General features: G+C 45.4%; 1 protein-coding gene across 1 annotated transcript in view; it reads right to left on the bottom strand.

Annotated features, from left to right (window-relative positions):
• Positions 1–24798, bottom strand: part of alk (ALK receptor tyrosine kinase) — a 698893-nt gene that overhangs the window by 11181 nt on the left and 662914 nt on the right. The window contains exons 20-25 of the mRNA XM_090220448.1: positions 23994–24180; positions 22342–22432; positions 19617–19681; positions 19143–19272; positions 6074–6171; positions 695–787 (exon numbers count right to left, since the gene is read on the bottom strand). Of these exons, the coding sequence (XP_090076574.1) occupies positions 695–787; positions 6074–6171; positions 19143–19272; positions 19617–19681; positions 22342–22432; positions 23994–24180 (664 nt within the window). The remainder of the gene's footprint in view (positions 1–694; positions 788–6073; positions 6172–19142; positions 19273–19616; positions 19682–22341; positions 22433–23993; positions 24181–24798) is intronic.

Consider the following 24798-nt stretch of genomic DNA (forward strand, 5'->3'; position numbering starts at 1 on the left):
TGACTGAAATTCACTTCATTAAAGCCGTCAGATATCATAGCGCACTGGGCTTTATTACGGGCAACAATTTTAGCATTCATCATTGCAATCTCTACCAGAAAGTTGGTTGGCACTCTTTGATGTCACATCGGTTGATACATGGCTATGTTTTCAGTTATAAAGCCCTTTAACAAAACGTCCCACTGTACCAAACATCATTACTAAACTTTAGACATACGAGTTATCACATCTGGTCTGTGGCCTGAATGCAAAGCGCTATGTCTGGAGAAAACCAGCCACAGCTCATCGCCCATCTAACACCATCCCTACTGTGAAGCATGGTGGTGGCAGCATCATCCTATGGGGATGTTTTTCAGCTACAGGGACTGGGACACTGGTAAAGATAGAGGGAACAATGAATGGAGAAAAATACAGACCAATCCTTAATGAGAACCTGCTTCAGAGTGCAAACGACTTTAGACTGGGGCGAAGTTTTGGGACAGTCCCACTCTTTACATATTTTGTCATGTTTGGATAAAGGTGAAATGTAAATGAGAGAGTGCTGAAATAGTAGTAGGCCAGACTCGACCCTTGCTTGCAGCAGTATATTGTACATGTGCTCGAGAGGCAGTAACCCAGACAGCCAGACCATCCCAGACCACAAAAGTATACCTTGATAGTAGCTGGGTTTAAAGAGTGTGTGTGACGGCAGTACCTGTAAATGTCCCTGGCCATTCCAAAGTCCCCTATCTTGGCCACTCTCCCCTGTCCTTTGGTGGTCAGCAGGCAGTTCCGAGCTGCAATGTCCCTGCAAAGTAACAAGACAAGAAGAACCTTACAGAGGTGAGTGTGTGTGTTCAAATCACATTTTATTGGTCACATACACATATTTAGCAGATATTATTGCATATGTAGCAAAATGCTTGTGTTCCTAGCTCCAACAGTGCAGTAGTATCTAACAATACACACAAATCTCAAAGTAAAAGAATGGAATTACGAAAAATATAAGTGTTAGGATGAACAATGTCGGAGTGTCATTGACTAGAATACAGTAGAATACAGTATATACGTATGAAATTAGTAAAACAGTATGTAAACATTATTAAATTGACTAGTGTTCCACTATATAAGTGACCAGTAATTCCATTTATATGTACAGTACATAGGGCAGCAGCCTCTAAGGTGCAGGGTTGAGTAACCGGGTGGTAGCCGGCTAGTGACAGTTTCTAACTTCAGGGCAGGGTACTGGGTGGAGGCCGGCTAGTGATGGCTATTTAACAGTCTGATGGCCTTGAGATAGAAGCTGTTTTTCAGTGTCTCGGTCCCAGCTTTAATGCAACTGTACTGACCTCGCCATCTGTATGATAGCGGGGTGAACAGGCCGTGGCTCAAGTGGTTGATGTCCTTGTTGATCTTGTTGGCCTTTCTGTGACATTGGGTACTGTAGGTGTCCTGGAAGGTAGGCAGTGTGCTACCAGTGATGCGTTGGGCAAACCACACCACCCTCTGGAGAGCCCTCTGGTTGCTGGCGGTGCAGTTGCCATACCATGCGGGGATATAGTGCGACAGGATGCTCTCAATTGTGCATCTGTAATAGTTTGTGAGGTTCTTAGGGGCCAAACCGTATTTGCACCTTCTTCACCACACTGTCTGTGTGGGTAGACCATTTCAGATTTTCAGTGATGTGTTCAGTGATGAGGAACTTGAAGCTTTTCACCTTCTCCCCTGCGGTCCTGTTGAGGTGAATCTAATATGGTGCCAGAGGAGGAGCCGGAGGAGATGGCTGCCGTATTACGACCTCCTAACCAATTGTGCTATTGTGTGTGTTTTTTCCAGTATTTGTAACTTATTTTGTACATAATGTTTCTGCCACTATCTCTTATGGGGTGGCAGGTAGCCTAGTAGTTAGAGCATAGGGCCAGTAACCTAAAGGTTGCTAGATCGAATCCCCGAGCTGACAAGGTAAAAATCTGTCGTTCTGCCCCTGAACAAGGCAGTTAACCCACTGTTCCTAGGCCGTCATTGTAATTAACAATTTGTTCTTAACTGACTTGCCTAGTTAAATAAAGGTAAACATTTTTTAAAGGAGGACAGCAGATAGAGTAAATTATTGTAAATATTTTTTTATCCTTTTTTTTAAAGGGGTGGATCAGCTTTAATATTGCGAATAGATTGTTGCTACCATCAATGCAACTGTCCCATATATTTATATGCTGGCACTAAGACCGCACTCAAAAATCTGTATAAGGCCATAAGCAAACAGGAAAACGCTCATCCAGAGGCGGCGCTCCTATTGGCCAGGGAAACTTAAATCCGTTTTACCTCATTTCTACCAGCATGTTAAATGTGCATCCAGAGGGGAAAAAACTCTAGAGCACCTTTACTCCACACACAGATACACATACAAAGCTCTCCCTTGCCCTCTATTTGGCAAATGTGACCATAATTATATCCTCCTGATACCTGCATACAAGCAAAAACTAAAGCAGGAAGCACCAGTGACTCGGTCAATAAAGAAGTGGTCAGATGACACAGAAGCTAAACTACAGGACTGTTTTGCTAGCAGAGACTGAAATATGTTCCGGGATTCTTCTGATGGCATTGAGGAGTACACAGCATCAGTCACTGGCTTCATCAATAAGTGCATTGATGACGATGTCCTCACAGTGACAGTACATACATATCCCAACCAGAAGCCATGGATTACAGGCAAAATCCGCACTGAGCTAAAGGGTAAAACTGCTGCTTTCAAGGAGCGGGACCTTAACCCGAATGCTTATAAGAAATCCCGCTATGCCCTCCGATGAACCATCAAACATGCAAAGCATCAATAGAGGACTAAGATCGAATTGTACTGCACCGGCTCCGACACTCGTCGGATGTGGCAAAGCTTGAAAACTATTACAGACTACAAAGGGAAGCACAGCTGAGAGCTGCCCAGTTATACGAGCCTACCAGACGATTACTTCTATGCTCGCTTCGAAGCTAGCAACACTGAAGCATGAGCGCATCAGCTGTTCCGGACGACTGTGTGATCATGCTCTCCGTAGCCGATGTAAGTAAGCAATTTAAACAGGTCAACATTCACAATTCCGCAGGGCCAGATGGATTACCAGGACGTGTACTCCGAGCATGTGCTGTCCAACTGGCAAGTGTCGTCACTGACATTTTCTGAGTCTGCAATACCAACATGTTTCAAGCAGACCACCATAGTCCCTGTGCCCAAGATCACTAAGGTAACCTGCCTAAATGACAACCGGCCCATAGCACTCACGTCTATAGCCATGAAGTGCTTTGAAAGGCAGGTCATTGCTCACATTGACACCATTATCCCAGAAACCCTAAACCCTCTCCAATTTGCATACCGCCCCAACAGATCCACAGATGATGCAATCTCTATTGTGATTGTCTCCACCCCCTCCAGGTGTCACTCATTTTCCCCACGGCGCTGGGTTTTTCTTTGTGGAGAAGAAGGACAAGACCCTGCGTCCGTGCATTGACTACCGGGGTCTTAATGATTTAACGATCAAGAATCGTTATCCCCTACCCCTCCTCTCCTCGGCCTTCGAACCACTCCAGGGAGCCACCATTTTTTCCAAACTGGACCTTCGGAATGCCTACCACCTGGTTTGGATATGCGAAGGAGATGAGTGGAAGACAGCCTTTAATACAGCCAGTGGACATTATGAGTACCAGGTCATGCCGTTTGGACTCACCAACGTCCCCGCTGTTTTTCAGGCTCTAGTAAACAATGTGCTCCAGGACATGCTAAACCGTTTCATGTTCGTTTACCTTGACAACATCCTGTTTTTTTCCCGGTCTGCCCAAGAACACGTTCTTCATGATAGACGAGTCGTTCAGCATCTCCTGGAGAACCAATTGTTTGTGAAGGCCGAGAAATGTGAGTTTCACCGCTCAACAATCTCCTATCTAGGATATGTCTTCGCTGATGTAAATGTGCAAATGGATTAGGAAAAAGTGAAAGCGATGGTGGAGTGGCCTCAGCATACATCCAGGGTGCAGTTGCAACGTTTCCTGGGGTTCGCTAATTTCTACCGCCGTTTCATTCGGGGCTACAGAACTCCAGCGACTCCCCTCTCGGCACTCACCTCTCCCGAAGTACCGTTCACATGGTCTCCAGTGGTTGACAAAGCCTTTGTGGACCTGAAACATCGGTTCACCACAGCACCCATCCTTGTACATCCGGATCCATCCCGTCAATTTGTGGTAGAGGTTGATGCTTGTGACGTTGGAGTGGGGGCCATCCTGTCCGGCAGAGAGGAACTATGACGTTGGCAACAGAGAACTCCTGGCTGTCAAGTTGGAGCTGGAGGAGTGGAGGCATTGGCTGGAAGGAACAGCCCTTCCTGGTCTGGACCGACTATAAAAATGTGGAATATCTCAGTACAGCCAAGCTCCTTAACTCCAGGCAGGCCCGGTGGGCTTTATCGTTCACCAGATTCAACTTCACCATTTCCTACCGCCCAGGGTCCAAAAATGTGAAGCCGGACGCCCTCTCCTGCATATACAGTTCCTCTGCCACACCCTCGGTCTCCGAAACCATTCTCCCTACCTTATGCCTTGCCCCTTCATTGGATTGAAACCTTGGTTCACAAGGCCCAACGTTCCTAGCCGGAACCTGAAGGGGGCCCGGCTAAACGGTTATTTGTTCCTAACTTAATCCGGTCCCGGGTCCTGGAATGGGCTCATTCCTCAAGGCTGACCTGTCATCCAGGTTCTCGTCGTACCCTAGCCTTCATCCGACAATGTTTCTGGTGATCCACAGTGATTCCTGAAATTTCTGCATTCATCACCTCGTGCTCAGAACAAGACTCCACAGCAAGCTCCTTCGGGCCTCCTTAAATCACTACCTGTCCCTCATCGTCCCTGGTCCATATATCTCTCTGGGCTTTGTCACTGGGCTCCCTCCGTCTGATGGCAACACTGTTATTCTGATGGTAGTGGATCGATTCTCCAAGGCCGCCCATTTCATCCCTATCCCCAAACTAACCTCTGCCAAGGAGACGACCCAGCTTATGGTGCAGCACATCTTCCCGATCCATGGACTCCCGGTGGACGTGGTCTCCGACCGGGGTCCTCAGTTCTCGTCTCAGTTCTGGAAGGCATTCTGCACCCTTATTGGATCGTTGGCCAGCCTGTCCTCCAGATTTCATCCCCAATCCAACGGCCAGTCGGAGCGAGTAAACCAGGACCCAGAAACCACCCTGAGATGCCTGGTCTCAACCAACCCCACTACCTGGAGCCGATAACTGGTCTGGGTGGAGTATGCCTGGAACACCCTTCCCTGTTCGGCCACAGGACTCTTTCCTTTTGAGTGCTCTTTGGGGTATCAACCTCCAGTCTTCCCGGAACAAGAGCAGGAGGTCAGCGTACCCTCGGCCCAGATGTTTGTCTGCTGCTGTCGACGTACCTGGAGAAGAGCTCAGGCGGCAATTGTCAAGATCAACTCCAGGTATCGGGTGAACGGGTGTACCTAATAAACTGGCCGGTGAGTGCATGTGGACACCCATATGTTGTTGTAGTTTGAGAAAGTGTTTGCAACTGTTTGAGAGGGTGTGAATGTGGGGTCTGTGTCTTTGTGTGTTTGTGTGTGCGTGCGCACGTATGTGTGCTGGTATGTACAAGTGGGTAAAATGAGTTTGTGTGTGAGAAAGAGTATGTGTCTGTCACTGCATATTATGCTGGTTTGACTATATGTGAACACTATGTGCACACACTTACACTATAAATACACAATAGTATGTGGACACCCCTTCTAATTAATGGATTTGGATATTTCAGCCAGGTATATAAAATTGAGCACACAGCCATGCAATCTCCATAGACAAACATTAGCTGTAGAATGGCCTTACTGAAGAGCTCAGTGACTTTCAACATGGCACCGTCATAGGATGCCACCTTTCCAACAAGTCAGTTCGTCAAATTTCTGACCTGCTGTTATAGCAGCAAATGGGGGACCAACTCCATATTAAAGCCCATGATTTTGGAACGAGATGTTCGACAAGCAGGTGTCCACATACTTTTGGTCTTGTAGTGTAAGTCCATGTATGTTTTTCTACCATAGTAGGCCTACCGGTGTATAAACTGGTTCTCCTCCAGGTATTGGCATCCCTGTGCGATATCTCTGGCCACGTTGAGCAGGTCCACCATGGAGAGACTAGAGGGGTGCTCCTATAAAGACATACCAGACAGAGAGGGAGAGATCAGACTCATACATACAGAGAGACATATACAGAGATACAAACAGGTGGGCAGACAGACAGACGGATGTACTGAAGAGCAGAGCAGCCAAACACTTTTGTTGTTCTTCTGTTAGCTTTCAGACTGAAATATTTTAATCGACTCAATAAAGTACCCCTACACTCAAAAAAAGAAGGTTATTGAGGGGTTCTTTGTCAATGGTGACCCTGCTGAAGAAAACAGCATACATTTCAAACTGGTCCATGCTGGTCTATTTTTAATTTATTTCACCTTTATTTGACCAGGTAGGCTAGTTGAGAAAAAGTTCTCATTTACAACTGTGACCTGGCCAAGATAAAGCAAAGCAGTTCGACACATACCACAACACAGAGTTACACATGGAATAAACAAACATACAGTCAATAATACAGTAGAAAAAAGTATACAGTCGTGGCCAAAAGCAAGCATTTCATAAGTGTCAAAGGCTTTTACTGACAATTACATGAAGTTGATGCAAAGAGTCAATATTTGCAGTGTTGACCCTTCTTCTTCAAGACCTCTGCAGTCCGTTCTGGCATGCTGTCAATGAACTTCTGGGCCACATCATGACTGATGGCAGCCCATTCTTCCATAATCAATGCTTGATGTTTATCAGAAATTGTAGGTTTTTGTGTGTCCACCCGCCTCTTGAGGATTGACCACAAGTTCTCAATGGGATTAAGGTCTGGGGAGTTTCCTGGCCATGGACGCAAATTATCGATGTTTTGTTCCCCAAGCCACTTAGTTATCACTTTTGCCTTATGGCAAGGTGCTCCATCATGCTGGAAAAGGCATTGTTCGTCACCAAACAGTTCCTGGATGATAGGGAGAAGTTGCTCTCGGAGGATGTGTTGGTACCATTCTTTATTCATGGCTGTGTTCTTAGGCAAAATTGTGAGTGAGCCCACTCCCTTGGCTGAGAAGCAACCACACACATGAATGGTCTCAGGATGCTTTACTGTTGGCATGAGACAGGACTGATGGTAGCGCTCACCTTGTCTTCTCCGGACAAGCTTTTTTCTGGATGCCCCAAACAATCGGAAAGGGGATTCGTCAGAGACAATGACTTTACCCCAGTCCTCAGCAGTCCAATCCCTGTACCTTTTGCAGAATGTCAGTCTGTCCCTGATGTTTTTCTTGTAGAGAAGTGGCTTCTTTGCTGCCCTTCTTGACACCAGGCCATCCTCCAAAAGTATTCGCCTCACTGTGTGTGCAGATGCAATCACACCTGCCTGCTGCCATTCCTGAGCAAGCTCTGTACTGGTGGTGCCCCGATACCGCAGCTGAATCAACTTTAGGAGACGGTCCTGGAGCTTGCTGGACTTTCTTGGGCTCCCTGAAGCCTTCTTCACAACAATTGAACTGCTCTCCTTGAAGTTCTTGATGATCCAATAAATAGTTGATTTAGGTGCAATCTTACTGGCAGTCATATCCTTGCCTGTCAAGCCCTTTTTGTGCAAAGCAATAATGATGGCACGTGTTCACGTGCAGGTAACCATGGTTGACAGAGGAAGTCATCTGATCACTCTTCAAAACATTCTAGAGTATATGCAAATTGCCATCATACAAACTGAGGTAGCAGCCTTTGTGAAAATGAATATTTGTGTCATTCTCAAAACTTTTGGCCACGACTGTAGTGTGGAAGTCTTTCAATCTAAATATTTTAAATTGGACCTATTCCAACAGATAGGGAAATCATAAATCAGACATGATGATGACAGCAAAGTAACCCAACTTTGCAAAACACATTTTCAACACTGTTATTGCTGGAAAAGGTAGCTAATTTTTAAACACTTATCGAGAGACCTGAAAAGTTAAACATGGCGCTGTCACCGACTGACCAAGAAAGGTCAGTGAAACCATTTAGGTACTACTTGTACAAAGTGAGACTTCAGTGGAGAGATGAAATCTGTGATCAGTTTAACCATCCTACCACCTTTCACAAAATTTTGGCAAAGCTAGCTAGGTGGCTAACATATTAGCTACCTGCCGTTAGCTTGTTAGCTATCAGACATCATGATGCTGCCACAAATTAATGTTCATGTCCATTCTAGTATTCTATGAAGAGTGTCTTTCAACTAAAATAACACACGGTGTGTAATGTGGAGTAGCTAATAACTATGTTGGCTAGGAACTAAGTTGGTTACTGTAATTCCACTGTCAAAGTTGATAACGTTACTATCAGTCTGACACAATATAGCACGATATAGCAATTAAACAATGGAATGATAGATGTGCAGAAGATGAATGTGCAAGTAGAGATACTGGGGTGCAAAGGAGCAAAATAAATAAAGTATTTATGGAAATATGGAGTATCTCCACAGTATGGAGATGAAGTAGTTAGATGGGCTGCTCTGACAGATGGTGCTTGAAGTTAGTGAGGAAGAAAAGAGTCTCGGGCTTCAGCGATTTTTGCAATTCGTTCCAGTCATTGGCAGCTGAGAACTGGAAGGAAAGGCGAACAAACTAAGTGTTGGTTTTGGGGATGACCAGTGAAATATACCTGCTGGAGCGTGTGCTACGGGTGGGTGATGCCTTGGTGACAAGTGAACTGAGATAAGGTTGGGCTTTACCTAGCAAAGACTCATAGATGACCTGCAGCCAGTGGGTTTGGCAACGAATATGTACTGTGGGCCAGCCAACAAGAGCATACAGGTCGCAGTGGTGGGTAATATATGGGGCTTTGGTGACAAAACGGATGGCACTGTGATAGACTACATCCAGTTTGCTGAGTATATTGTTGGGGGCTATTTTGTAAATGACATTGCTGAAGTCAAGGATTGGTAGAATAGTCAGTTTTACGAGGGCGGCATGAGTGAAGGAGGCTTTGTTGCAGAATAGGAAGCCGATTCTAGATTTAATTTTGGATTGGAGATGCTTAATGTGGGTCTGGAAGTGTCATGTACTGTCATGTTGTGTCTTGTCTCTGTCCTTTCCCTTCACCCTGTCTCCCTCTGCTGGTCGTTGTTAGGTTACCTTTTCTCCCCCTCTTTCCCCCAGCTGTGCCTTGTCTCCTCCTAACCACCTCGTCACCCCTTTTCCCACCTGTTCCCTTTTTCCCTCTGATTAGGTCCCTATATCTCTCTCTGTTTCTGCTCCTGTCCTTGTCGGATTCTTGTTTGTTGTGTTTCATGCCTGAACCAGACTGTCGTCATGTTTGCTGTAACCTTGTCTTGTCCTGTCGGAATCTGCCGGTCCGTCTGAGCCTACTTATGTTTGGTAATTAAAGAAGCTCTGTTTAAGTTAATTCGCGTTTGGGTCCTCATTCACGCACCGTAACAGAAGAATCCGACCAAGAATGGACCCAGCGACTTCGGATCCTCTCCACTCAGCCGTCGGGATCCAGGGAGCGATGCTAGGCAGACACGATCAGGAATTGTCTGCTGCTCGACATGCCGTTGAGACCCTGGCCACCCAAGTCTCCAACCTCACAGAACAGGTTCACCATCTCCGCCTCGATCCACCGGCCACTTCCAGGGCTTTCGAATCTCCGGAGCCCAGAATCAATAACCCGCCGTGTTACTCTGGGGAGCCCACTGAATGCCGCTCGTTCCTCACCCAGTGTGATATTGTGTTTTCTCTCCAGCCCTACACTTTCTCCAGGAGCACTGCTCGTGTCGCCTACGTCATATCTCTCCTTATTGGACGGGCTCGTGAGTGGGGCACGGCAATCTGGGAGGCAAGGGCTGAGTGTACTAACCAGTATCAGGACTTTAAGGAGGAGATGATACAGGTTTTTGATCGATCTGTTTTTGGGGAGGAGGCTTCCAGGGCCCTGTCTTCCCTATGTCAAGGTAATCGATCCATAACAGACTACTCTATTGAGTTTCGCACTCTTGCTGCCTCCAGTGGCTGGAACGAGCCGGCTTTGCTCGCTCGTTTTCTGGAGGGTCTCCGCGCAGAGGTAAAGGATGAGATTCTCTCCCGGGAGGTTCCTTCCAGCGTGGATTCCTTGATTGAACTCGCTATTCGCATTGAGCGACGGGTTGATCTTCGTCACCGAGCTCGTGGAAAGGAGCTCGCGTTCTCCGTTGCCCCCCTCTCCGCATCACTACCATCTTCCTCTGCCGGCTCGGGTGCTGAGCCCATGCAGCTGGGAGGTATCCGCATCTCGACTAAGGAGAGGGAACGGAGAATCACCAACCGCCTCTGTCTCTATTGCGGTTCCGCTGGTCATTTTGTCACTTCATGTCCAGTAAAAGGCCAGAGCTCATCAGTAAGCGGAGGGCTACTGGTGAGCGCTACTACTCCTGTCTCTCCTTCAAGATCCTGCACTACCTTGTCGGTCCATCTACGCTGGACCGGTTCATCAGCTTCCTGCAGTGCCTTAATAGACTCTGGGGCGGAGGGCTGTTTTATGGACGAGACCTGGGCTCGGGAACATGACATTCCTCTCAGACAGTTAAAGGAGCCCACGGCCTTGTTCGCCCTGGATGGTAGTCCTCTCCCCAGGATTCAGCGTGAGACGCTACCTTTAACCCTCACTGTTTCTGGTAATCATAGTGAAACCATTTCTTTTTTAATTTTTCGTTCACCTTTTACACCTGTTGTTTTGGGCCATCCCTGGCTAGTTTGTCATAATCCTTCCATTAATTGGTCTAGTAATTCTATCCTCTCCTGGAACGTCTCTTGTCATGTGAAATGTTTAATGTCTGCTATCCCTCCTGTTTCCTCTGTCTCTTCTTCACAGGAGGAGCCTGGTGATTTGACAGGGGTGCCGGAGGAATATCACGATCTGCGCACGGTGTTCAGTCGGTCCAGGGCCACCTCTCTTCCTCCACACCGGTCGTATGATTGTAGTATTGATCTCCTTCCGGGAACCACCCCCCCCCCGGGGTAGACTATACTCTCTGTCGGCTCCCGAACGTAAGGCTCTCGAAGATTATTTGTCTGTAGCTCTTGACGCCGGTACCATAGTCCCCTCCTCCTCTCCCGCCGGAGCGGGGGTTTTTTTTGTCAAGAAGAAGGACGGGTCTCTGCGCCCCTGCATAGATTATCGAGGGCTGAATGACATAACAGTGAAGAATCGTTATCCGCTTCCTCTTATGTCTTCAGCCTTCGAGATCCTGCAGGGAGCCAGGTTTTTCACTAAGTTGGACCTTCGTAACGCTTACCATCTCGTGCGCATCAGGGAGGGGGACGAGTGGAAGACGGCGTTTAACACTCCGTTAGGGCACTTTGAATACCGGGTTCTTCCTTTCGGCCTCGCTAACGCTCCAGCTGTCTTTCAGGCATTAGTCAATGATGTCCTGAGAGACATGCTGAACATCTTTGTTTTCGTTTACCTTGACGATATCCTGATTTTTTCACCGTCACTCCAGATTCATGTTCAGCACGTTCAACGTGTCCTCCAGCGCCTTTTAGAGAATTGTCTTTTTGTGAAGGCTGAGAAGTGCACTTTTCATGCCTCCTCCGTCACATTTCTCGGTTCTGTTATTTCCGCTGAAGGCATTAAGATGGATCCCGCTAAGGTCCAAGCTGTCATTGATTGGCCCGTCCCTAAGTCACGCGTCGAGCTGCAGCGCTTTCTCGGCTTCGCGAACTTCTATCGTCGTTTCATCCGTAATTTCGGTCAGGTGGCAGCTCCTCTCACAGCCCTTACTTCTGTCAAGACGTGCTTTAAGTGGTCCGTTTCCGCCCAGGGAGCTTTTGATCTCCTCAAGAATCGTTTTACATCCGCTCCTATCCTTGTTACACCTGACGTCTCTAGACAGTTCGTTGTCGAGGTTGACGCGTCAGAGGTGGGCGTGGGAGCCATTCTTTCTCAGCGCTCCCTCTCTGACGACAAGGTCCACCCATGCGCGTATTTTTCTCATCGCCTGTCGCCGTCGGAACGTAACTATGATGTGGGTAACCGCGAACTGCTCGCCATCCGGTTAGCCCTAGGCGAATGGCGACAGTGGTTGGAGGGGGCGACCGTTCCTTTTGTCGTTTGGACTGACCATAGGAACCTTGAGTACATCCGTTCTGCCAAACGACTTAATGCGCGTCAGGCGCGTTGGGCGCTGTTTTTCGCTCGTTTCGAGTTCGTGATTTCTTATCGTCCGGGCTCTAAGAACACCAAGCCTGATGCTTTGTCTCGTCTCTTCAGTTCTTCAGTAGCCTCCACTGACCCCGAGGGGATTCTCCCTGAGGGGCGTGTTGTCGGGTTGACTGTCTGGGGAATTGAGAGGCAGGTAAAGCAAGCGCTCACTCACACTCCGTCGCCGCGCGCTTGTCCTAGGAACCTTCTTTTCGTTCCCGTTCCTACTCGTCTGGCCGTTCTTCAGTGGGCTCACTCTGCCAAGTTAGCCGGCCACCCTGGCGTTCGGGGTACGCTTGCTTCCATTCGCCAGCGTTTTTGGTGGCCCACCCGGGAGCATGACACGCGTCGTTTCGTGGCTGCTTGTTCGGTCTGCGCGCAGACTAAGTCCGGTAACTCTCCTCCTGCCGGCCGTCTCAGGCCGCTTCCTATTCCCTCTCGACCGTGGTCTCACATCGCCTTAGATTTTGGCACCGGACTGCCTTCGTCAGCGGGGAAGACTGTTATTCTTACGGTTGTCGATAGGTTCTCTAAGGCGGCTCATTTCATTCCCCTTGCTAAGCTTCCTTCTGCTAAAGAGACGGCACAAATCATCATCGAGAATGTTTTCAGAATTCATGGCCTTCCGTCAGACGTCGTTTCGGACAGAGGTCCGCAATTCACGTCTCAATTTTGGAGGGAGTTTTGCCGTTTGATTGGGGCTTCCGTCAGTCTCTCTTCCGGCTTTCACCCCCAGTCTAACGGTCAAGCAGAACGGGCCAATCAGACTATTGGTCGCATCTTACGCAGTCTTTCTTTTCGCAACCCTGCGTCTTGGTCAGAACAGCTCCCCTGGGCAGAATACGCCCACAACTCGCTTCCTTCGTCTGCGACCGGGCTATCTCCTTTTCAGAGTAGCCTCGGGTACCAGCCTCCGCTGTTCTCATCTCAGTTCGCCGAGTCCAGCGTCCCCTCCGCTCAGGCTTTTGTCCAACGTTGCGAGCGCACCTGGAAGAGGGTCAGGTCTGCACTTTGCCGTTATAGGACGCAGACTGTGAGGGCTGCTAATAAGCGTAGAACTAAGAGTCCTAGATATTGTCGCGGTCAGAGAGTTTGGCTCTCCACTCAGAACCTTCCCCTTAAGACGGCTTCTCGCAAGTTGACCCCGCGGTTCATTGGTCCGTTCCGTATTTCTCGGGTCATTAATCCTGTCGCAGTTCGACTTCTTCTTCCGCGATACCTTCGTCGCGTCCACCCGGTCTTCCATGTCTCCTGCATCAAGCCCGTCCTTCGCGCCCCCGCTCGTCTTCCCCCCCCCCCCCCATCCTTGTCGAGGGCGCACCCATCTACAGGGTCCGTAGAATTTTGGACATGCGTCCTTGGGGCCGTGGTCACCAGTACCTCGTAGATTGGGAGGGGTACGGTCCTGAGGAGAGGAGTTGGGTTCCCTCTCGGGACGTGCTGGACCGTGCGCTGATCGAGGATTTCCTCCGTTGCCGCCAGGTTTCCTCCTCGAGTGCGCCAGGAGGCGCTCGGTGAGTGGGGGGGTACTGTCATGTACTGTCATGTTGTGTCTTGTCTCTGTCCTTTCCCTTCACCCTGTCTCCCTCTGCTGGTCGTTGTTAGGTTACCTTTTCTCCCCCTCTTTCCCCCAGCTGTGCCTTGTCTCCTCCTAACCACCTCGTCACCCCTTTTCCCACCTGTTCCCTTTTTCCCTCTGATTAGGTCCCTATATCTCTCTCTGTTTCTGCTCCTGTCCTTGTCGGATTCTTGTTTGTTGTGTTTCATGCCTGAACCAGACTGTCGTCATGTTTGCTGTAACCTTGTCTTGTCCTGTCGGAATCTGCCGGTCCGTCTGAGCCTACTTATGTTTGGTAATTAAAGAAGCTCTGTTTAAGTTAATTCGCGTTTGGGTCCTCATTCACGCACCGTAACAGGAAGGAGAGTTGACAGTCTAACCAGACACCTAAGTATTTGTAGTTCTCCACATATTCTAAGTCAGAACCGCCCAGAGTAGTTAAGCTAGTCGGGCGGGAGAGTGCGGGCAGCAATTGGTTGAAGAGCATGCACTTAGTTTTACTAGCATTTAGGAGCAGATGGAGGCCACGGAAGGAGTGTTGTATGGCGTTGAAGCCTGTCTGGAGGTTAGATAGAACAGTGTCTAAAGAAGGGCCAGATGTATACAGAATGGTGTCGTCGGCGTAGAGCTGGATCAGAGAATCACCAGCAGCAAGAGCGACATCATTGAAATATATAGAGAAAAGAGTCGGCCCGAAAATGTAACCCTTTGGCACACCATAGAGACTGCCAGAGGTTCGGACAACAGGCCCTCCAATTTGACACACTGAACTATATCTGAGAAGTAGTTGGTGAAGCAGGCGAGGCAGTCATTTGAGAAGACAAGGCTATTGAGTGCTGATAAGAATGCGGTGATTGACTGAGTCAAAAGCCTTGGCCAGGTCGATGAAGACGGCTGCACAGTACTGTCTTTTATCGATGGCGGTTATGATATCGTTTAGGACCTTGAGCGTGGCTGAGGTGCACCCATGTCCAGCTCGGAAACCAGATTGCATAGTGGAGAAGGTACGGTGGGATTCGAAGTGGTCGGTGATCTGTAACTTGGCTTTCAAAGATTTTAGAAAGGCAGGGCAGGATGGATTTGGGTCTATAACAGTTTGGGTCTAGAGTGTCTGCTCCTTTGACGAGGGGGATGACCACGGCAGCTTTCCAATCTTTGGGAATCTCAGACGATACGAAAGAGAGGTTGAATAGGCTAGTAATAGAGGTTGCATCAATTACTGCAGATAATTTAGAAGGACAGGGTCCAGATTGTCGAGCCCAGCTGATTTGTAGGGATCCAGATTTTGCAGCTCTTTGAGAACATCAGCTGTCTGGATTTGGGTGAAGGAGAAGCGGGGGGGTTTGGGCAAGTTGCTGCAGGGGGTGCTGAGATGTTGGCCGGGGTAGGGGTAGCCAGATGGAAAGCATGGCCAGCAGTGGAAAAATGCTTATTGAAATGATCGATTATCATAGATTTAGGGGTGGTGACAGTGTTTCCTATCCTCAGTGCAGTGGGCAGCTGAGAGGAGGTGCTCTTATTCTCCATGGAATTTACAGTGTCCCAAAACTTTTTTGAATTAGTGCTACAGGAAGCAAATTTCTCTTTGAAAAAGCTAGCCTTAGCTTTCCTAACTGACTGAGTATATTGGTTCCTGACTTCCCTGAAAAGTTGCGTATCACAGTGGCTATTCAATGCTAATGCAGAACGCCACAGGATGTTTTGTGGTGGTCAAGGGCAGTCTGGGGTGAACCAAGGGCTATATCTGTTCTTAGTTCTACAGTTTTTGAATGGGGCATGCTTATTTAAGATGGAGAGGAAAACACTTTTGAAGAGAAACCAGGCATCCTCTACTGACGGGAGGATGTTAAAAGTTAATTTGTGGAATTTCTTTCCTTCTTAATGCATTTGAGCCAATCAGTTGTTTTGTGACAAGATAGGGGTGGTATACAGAATATAACCCTATTTGGTAAAAGACCAAGTCCATATTATGGCAAGAACAGCACAAATAAGCATGGAGAAACAACAGTCCATCATTACATGAAGGTCAGTCAATCTAGAACATTTCAAGTGCAGTTTTAAAACCCATCAAGCGCTATGATGAAAGTGGCTCTCATGAGGACTGCCACAGGAAAGGAAGACCCAGGGTTACCTCTGCTGCAGAGGATAAGTTCATTAGAGTTAACTGCACCTCAGATTGCAGCCCAAAATAAATGCTTCACAGAGTTCAAGAAAGAGACACATCTCAACATCAAATGTCCAGAGGAGATTGCGTTAATCAGGCCTTCATGGTCGAAATGCTGCACTACTAAAGGACAACAACTACAGAAATGATTTCAGCGCAATCTGAGACGGTGTGTGGAAAATCCTTTTTTGTACTTTTTGAGGTGGAGCGACCCATGAGACAGATAACATTTTTAGTTGAGCTAGATTAGTAGCAGCAAGATAAGGTATTGGGAAAAAATGGTGACAAAGTGATTTCTGTAAGAATTACTGGGTGGGGGACAGTTACCTCGGGGCCTTACCCCACCCTTAAAAGGTACCGACCAGTACCGGGTACGTTTTTACATTTTTATTTCACAATGCAAGTCAGTTGAGAACAAATTCTTATTTTCAATAACGGCCTAGGAACAGGGGGTTAACTACTTTTTTCAGGGACAAAATTACAGATTTCTACCTTGTCAGCTCTGGGATTTGATCTTGCAACCTCTTGGTTACTAGTTTAATACTCTAACCACTAGGCTACCTGCCATACCGAATTTTTTTTGACATAAGCGCATCTTTAGTATCCTATTACTATAGTAACTGTAGAACCTGTCATTGGTTCTACCTGGATCCAGAAGGTTCTGCATGAAAGGGTTATAAATGGAACTCAAAAGGGTTCCCCAATAGGGACATATGACAAAATCCTGCAACCAGAGGGTTCTTAATGATAGGGTTCTTTGCAGAATGCAATTTGGTTCCCCTACAGGGACAAAACAAAGAACCTCACCATGGTTCCTTGTGAGAGAGTTCGATGTCGCACCCAAAAGGGTTCCCCCATAGGGACAAATTACAGAATGTCCGACTCTATTGGTTCTTATCTTTAAATTCAGGTCACTGGCAATTCAGTTCACTGGCAACCAAGAGGTTTGGAGTTCAAATCCTAAAATTGACCCCCAATTAATCAGAATACAGCAGCATACTGTCCCTTATAGCAATAATATCTTAATACAGTTCCTAAAATTTACTGTATTTTCACGACAACCAGTAGCGGGGACATTTTTAACAGTGTAATGAAGAACCCTCTGGTTATAGCAGTGTAATGAAGAACCATAAAGTATCATTGGCTATACAAAGAACCAATACAGTGCCTTGCGAAAGTAATCGGCCCCCTTGAACTTTGCGACCTTTTGCCACATTTCAGGCTTCAAACATAAAGACATAAAACTGTATTTTTTTGTGAAGAATCAACAACAAGTGGGACACAATCATGAAGTGGAACAACATTTATTGGCTATTTCAAACTTTTTAACAAATCAAAAACTGAAAAATTGGGCGTGCAAAATTATTCAGCCCCTTTACTTTCAGTGCAGCAAACTCTCTCCAGAAGTTCAGTGAGGATCTCTGAATGATCCAATGTTGACCTAAATGACTAATGATGATAAATACAATCCACCTGTGTGTAATCAAGTCTCCGTATAAATGCACCTGCACTGTGATAGTCTCAGAGGTCCGTTAAAAGCGCAGAGGGCATCATGAAGAACAAGGAACACACCAGGCAGGTCCGAGATACTGTTGTGAAGAAGTTTATAGCCGGATTTGGATACAAAAAGATTTCCCAAGCTTTAAACATCCCAAGGAGCACTGTGCAAGCGATAATATTGAAATGGAAGGAGTATCAGACCACTGCAAATCTACCAAGACCTGGCCGTCCCTCTAAACTTTCAGCTCATACAAGGAGAAGACTGATCAGAGATGCAGCCAAGAGGCCCATGATCACGCTGGATGAACTGCAGAGATCTACAGCTGAGGTGGGAGACTCTGTCCATAGGACAACAATCAGTCGTAAATTGCACAAATCTGGCCTTTATGGAAGAGTGGCAAGAAGAAAGACATTTCTTAAAGATATCCATAAAAAGTGTCGTTTAAAGTTTGCCACAAGCCACCTGGGAGACACACCAAACATGTGGAAGAAGGTGCTCTGGTCAGATGAAACCAAAATTGAACTTTTTGGCAACAATGCAAAACGTTATGTTTGGCGTGAAAGCAAAACAGCTCATCACCCTGAACACATCATCCCCACTGTCAAACATGGTGGTGGCAGCATCATGGTTTGGGCCTGCTTTTCTTCAGCAGGGACAGGGAAGATCGTTCAAATTGATGGGAAGATGGATGGAGCCAAATACAGGACCATTCTGGAAGAAAACCTGATGGAGTCTGCAAAAGACCTGAGACTGGGACGGAGATTTGTCTTCCAACAAGACAATGATCCAAAACATAAAGCAAAATCTACAATGGAATGGTTCAAAAATAAACATATCCAGGTGTTAGAATGGCCAAGTCAAAGTCCAGACCTGAATCCAATCAAGAATCTGTGGAAAGAACTGAAAACTGCTGTTCACAAATGCTCTCCATCCAACCTCACTGAGCTCGAGCTGTTTTGCAAGGAGGAATGGGAAAAAATTTCAGTCTCTCGATGTGCAAAACTGATAGAGACATACCCCAAGTGACTTACAGCTGTAATCGTAGAAAAAGGTGGCGCTACAAAGTATTAACTTAAGGGGGCTGAATAATTTTGCACGCCCAATTTTTCAGTTTTTGATTTGTTCAAAAAGTTTGAAATATCCAATAAATGTCGTTCCACTTCATGATTGTGTCCCACTTGTTGTTGATTCTTCACAAAAAAAATACAGTTTTATATCTTTATGTTTGAAGCCTGAAATGTGGCAAAAGGTCGCAAAGTTCAAGGGGGCCGAATACTTTCGCAAGGCACAGTATAAAGAGGTTCTCCACAGCCCAAAAATGTGTTCCCCTGCAGGGACAAAATTAAGTACCTTTTGTTCGGTACTTACTAGTTTATCCTAATGATGGCAAGCAAAGACCCACAACCAAGAATAACAAAGAACACATTGTAGCTTGTGTATTTGGCTCTCTCTGTGCATGCACCTTCTTGTTATATTTTGGCAAATGTAGTCAAACACACTTTTCAAGATTTCAGAAATATCTGGTCCAAGGAACCATCTCCTGCTGTTGTGAGCAAGACACTTAGGGCAACATTTTCCTGTCGCAAAAATACCTACGATGTGAACTAAAGTAATAATGCTATCAACTAACGCACTGTTATAATTGAAATATACGGAACAAGCAAGCAACTCAACTGACCAGTCTGGGCCGCGTCTCTCTCAGGAAACTCTTGAGGTCTCCTCCAGCCATCAATTCCAGTAGGATGAAGCGTGGCAGGGCCTGAAGACTCACCCCTATACACCGCACTATGTTCTGGTGGCTGAATTTACTGCAGAGGAAGAGACAGAGAAAGGAGTGGGGGAAGGAATAGGGAGAAAAGGGTGAGGGAGAATAGGGAATGGAGCAAGGAGAGAGGGGGAGGAAGGGAGGAGATCCGGAAGGAGGGAGGTGAGAAGAAACAATGGAGGAAGAAGGAGTAAAGAGAAAGTGATGGATGAGGGGGAGGGGGGAGACGGGGAAGGTGGGAGGAGAGGGTCAGAAATAAAAAGTTATTACATGGTTGTGGAAGAATGGTCTGCCATGGTAGGAGCATGTTTGTAACACGTCTTCAACCAAAAGCTTGTACGTGTGTGTGAGACTGTGTGTGAGTTTGTGTGTACGTGTGTGTGTTACCTGATAATGAGAGCCTCCATGAGAAAGTCGAGCTCATCCTGCTCAGAGCACACCTCAGGGAGTGTCTATATTAGACGTACACAGAACATATAATGAGGTCATTCAGAAAGAACATAGACAATGTCTTACAGTACTAGGGAGCAATCTACACATTGGGGCTAATTTATCAACATATGCTTAACACTAGAGCTGCTAAAGCAGTCATTTGGACTGCTCATGAATGATTTATTTTTACTACTCTGCCATTTTTAGTCATGCACCCCTAAATAAATCTACACTGAATGTACAAAACATGAATAACACCTACTATTTTTGACTGCTGTTATATCGACACTTATGTTCATTATAATTGCTTTTGTGCAGATTTTCACTATTTATCAAGCACACTTGGCACTTATAATGATGTTTAGGCTACTGATGTTTTCATCATTTGACCGCACGTCTTGCTGACCATGAGTCTTGGTGGTTGGGGTATTGTTTTTTTTGCAGAAATAAAAATGTGCTGTTCCCACGTTCCAACACATGCTTTCATAGATGTAACAAAGACACTTGAAACACTTGAATTTGTGTTTTACATAAAGCCTACAGTAACATAAACTAATGACAATACTATTGTGTTATTTGAAATAGTTTTGTATTGTATTCTAATGTCACCTAAGACCTTCATAAACACAACCAAATGACAATTTTTGTGATAGCATATACAGTGCCTTGTAAAAGTATTCACCACTCTTGGCAGTTTTTTCTGTTTTGTTGCATTACAACCTGTAATTTAAATATATTTTTTATTTTGATTTCATGTAATGGACACAAAATAGTCCAAATTGGTGAAGTGAAATGAAAAAAATAACCTGGAAAAAAAATATTAAAAAAAAAACGGAAAAGTGGTGCGTGTATATGTATTCATCCCCTTTGCTATGAAGCCCCTAAATAAGATCTGGTGCAACCAATTAGCTTCAGAAGACACATTATTTAATAAATTAAGTCCACTTGTGTGCAATCTAAGTGTCACATGATCTGTCACATGATCTCAGTATATATACACCTGTTCCGAAAGGCGCCAGAGTCTGCAACACCACTAAGCAAGGAGCACCACCAAGCGGCACCATGAAGACCAAGGACGACATTAATCAGAGAGGCAACAAAGAGACCAAAGATAACCCCGAAGGAGCTGCAAAGCTCCACAGTGGAGATTGGAGGATCTGTCCACGTAACTACTTTAAGCCGTACACTCCACATAGCTGGGCATTACAGAAGAGTCGACAGAAAAAAGCCATTGCTTAGATAAAAAAATAAGCAAACACGTTTGGTGTTCGTCAAAAGGCATGTGGGAGACTCCCCAAACATATGGAAGAATTAGAGTCAGATTAGACTAAAATTTAGCTTTTGGCCATCAAGGAAAACGCTATGTCTGGCACAAACCCAACACTTCTCATCACCCATGTTTTTCATCGGCAGGGACTGGGAAACTGGTCAGAATTGAAGGAATGATGTATGGAGCTAAATACAGGGAAACTCTTGAACGAAACCTGTTTCAGTCTTCCAGAGATTTGAGACTTGGACGGGAGGTTCACCTTCCAGCAGGAAAATTACCCTAATCATAATGCTAAAGCAGCACTCGAGTGTTTAAGGGAAAACATTCAAATGTCTTGGAATGGCCTAGCCAATGCCCAGACCTCAATCCAATTGAGAATCTATGACGTAAATATTGCTGTTCACCAGCAGAACCCATCCAACTTGAAGGAGCTGGAGCAGTTTTGCCTTGAAGAATGGGCAAAAATCCCAGTGGCTAGATGTGCCAAGCTTATAGAGACATACCCCAAGAGACTTGTAGCTGTAATTGCTGCAAAAGGTGGCTCTACAAAGTATTGACTTTGGGGGGATGAATAGTTATGTATGCTCAATTTTTCAGTTTTGTTGTCTTATTTCTTGTTTGTTTCACAAGAAAAAATATGTTGCAACTTTAAAGTGTTAGGCATGTTGTGTAATTTAAATAATACAAAACAAATCCATAGGAAAAATAGGAAAAATGCCAAGGCGGGGTGAATACTTTTGCAAGGCACTGTATGAATTAATTACACTGTTAGAATTTTGCTGTCAGAATGACTGCCATTAGCTTGAAGGGGCCTCGAGGCCCAGCAGTCCTAGTTTTCTATTTTTATATATATATGCTGATATGCTTCAGTTTGCTGCCTTATGACTGGTTTTACATTTGTCTCCAGTGACCATAAGGTAAAATATATATAAACCAATTGTCATTTGTATTTAAAATCCCCTTATCCAAACGACTTACTAATTTACCAAGCTGTTATCAATAGCTCTTATCAGTTAGTAAATTACAGTGCACGGAGAATGGTGTTATTTATATAGGGAAGAAATACACTCGATTTTGTTCCACTTGAAGCTGTATTCATCGTTTCCTCGTGTGTGGTGGTAAAATTATGAGGTAATTAAGTCAAGGTCAGAATTCGGCTCATCTGAAGGCCACAATTTCATTTCTTTGATCTCCACCCCAAACTAATAGTGGGTGAATAGCATGCTTTTCTCATGCTTTAAGTTCAAAGTCACCTCGGGTCGGAATTCCCCCTTATTGAATAAAATGCTCATATGTACAAAATACACACACATTCTTGCTGATACTCGTGATGTTTGAGGCCCTGTATATTCTGTCTGTAAGTTGCTTGTTTGTTTGTTGTTTTGCTTGTTTGTTTGTGCCAGGGCTCACCTTAACTGCTACTTGCATGGGATTGGACTCTCCAGGTATCCCCACTGCCATCCCTTCATACACCTCACCGAAGGCACCATGTCCCAGTCCCCTACACACACACACACACACACACACACACACACACACACACACACACACACACACACACACACACACACACACACACACACACACACACACACACACACACACACACACACACACACACAGCACTTAGTAATCTTTCTTCAGTAGAGGTCATTGATTACTGAGTGGAAGGAAAGTGGGCCTATGGACAGTATTGCAGCAGGTGGCTAGCTTAGCTTTTCACCGTGATGTACTATAACCTCTGACATCTGAAGTACTGACGCCTCCGAACAATAAATACCATGGCTTTCAGGGGTCACTGGGTCACCTGTACTGTTGGTGCTTTGTGAGAACATTGCATTGGGATTGTACAGGCAACTACCGTATGAAACTACCGTCCATATAATATTAAAATAAGCTTGATCAGTTTTCAGGTATTTGGAAGACATTTCCGACTTTAGTATGGAAGTCCATTTTACTGAATTGCTTTACTTTGCAAAGCAGAAGGAACAACTGACATTCCAATGAATGGCAGCAGAAGATATGCTTTCTGGTCCTGTGTGGCTCAGTCGTAAGAGCATGGTGTTAGCAAATCAAAGGTCTTAGGTTCAATTCCTGCAGGGCTCACAAGCTAAAAATGTATGCACACTCACTGTATTATGAGTCGTATCAACGTGACTTCTAACCCTGCTGAAATAAACAACATAGACCAGCATAGGCTGGTGACCAGCCTTCATAGTGTTTTTGTTGGTGACCAGCCTTCGCTGTGTTTGGGACATTGGTTGCCAGCGTACCAGCATCAAGTCGATGCAAAAAGGCTATACTGTGCATGCGCTAAGGCGCATACGTCATCTACAATCATTTAGCTGCTCTAAATTATTTTTACCAACAGGTAAACAACACTTTGTTGATAAAAGCCTTGAGTAAACTATTTTCAACAGAATTGGCTGGAAAGCCTCAATGCTTCAGGAAGCTTTGTTTCCCCATCACTACTTAACAAAAACATTGTTGATTCCATTTGAACTCATCTCATATTTTTTTTATAGCCAATTAGTGATATTGAACATGAAATGCCCATGCTTTCAAAAGTCTGAGTTGCAAATTTACACTGAACATTTGTGATAATAATTTTAACACCCACAGTGTTAAAGTAAACAATTTCTTAGTGTGTATACAGTATGTGACCCACTGGAATAGTGTTAAGATAATAATTTTCAAAGTGTTAATACCCTAACACCCCAAGAGTCCCTAACTCCATGGGTGTGGGAAACTCTGACTTAAATTAAGACTTTATTAGAGCTGATGCTGTTACACTACACTTTATTAGAGCTTACGCTGTTACATTGTTGGGTGTAGTTTAAAACAACAACAATGTATTCTAGTTATTTTTGTTGTGGTCCTCTGTCGCTCAGTTGGTAAATCATGGCACTTTCAATGTCAGGATAGAGGGTTCAATTCTCGGAACCAGCCATACGCAATACATTTATCCACGCTTGACTGCAAGTTGCTTTGGATAAAAGCATCTGCTAAATGGAATATATTATATTGAAGTTGTTCATGACAATTTTTACAGTTTGGTTTACCTGGTGAGGGAGATGTTGCGTCGGGGCACCTCCTTCAGGTCGTTGACAGAGGCGGTCTTCCCAGCGAAGCAGTAGTTGGGGTTGTAGTCGGTCATGATGGTGGAGGCCCTCAGCTTGCTCAGTTTACAGTCTGGGCTCTGGAGCTCCAGCTGAATGGACTGTAGCTCTATATGCTTCCGTCTGTACACTGCATAGACAAGAATATAAATATATTATGAGGAAACATGGACAGATATGTGAAGGGATGTAAAATATGAGCAATGTTGGCATCCTGGATTATTTTTCACATAAATTGAAAGCAGTCATTCCCCTCCATGTGCAGTGCCCTTGTATGTTGTATTATCGTGTATTGATTTAGTGTATTCTGTATGGTAGTGGTTCTCAACCAGAGGTACTAGGACCACTGGGGGCACTTGGCCTATCCACAGGGGATGCTTGGGAAGACTTATGATATCATAGGCGTACAGGTAAAATACACATGATGGGGAACTTCAGGGGTACTATGGGCAGAGCGAAATTCAGTTGGTGCTACAGTAACTGAAAAAGGATAGGAACCACTGCTGTATGGTGACCTAAAAAAATATATTTCCATGCCAATGGAAAATAAAGTTATTGTATCGTGAAAGCTTCATGTCTCTAGGATCAACTGAAGTCATTCAAAACCACTTGTGCATTTAATTTAATATGTGGTGATACTGTAGATCTGAAAATAAAGCACTATTATTATTTTTTTTTAAGTTGATACTTTGTCAACAATATGACAAAGTGAGCAGGAAGACATACATTCTTATTTGCCTACTCTTTA

Source organism: Oncorhynchus mykiss, chromosome 25, assembly GCF_057628025.1.
Source record: "Oncorhynchus mykiss isolate SJ-2025 chromosome 25, ASM5762802v1, whole genome shotgun sequence".
NCBI lineage: Eukaryota > Metazoa > Chordata > Actinopteri > Salmoniformes > Salmonidae > Oncorhynchus > Oncorhynchus mykiss.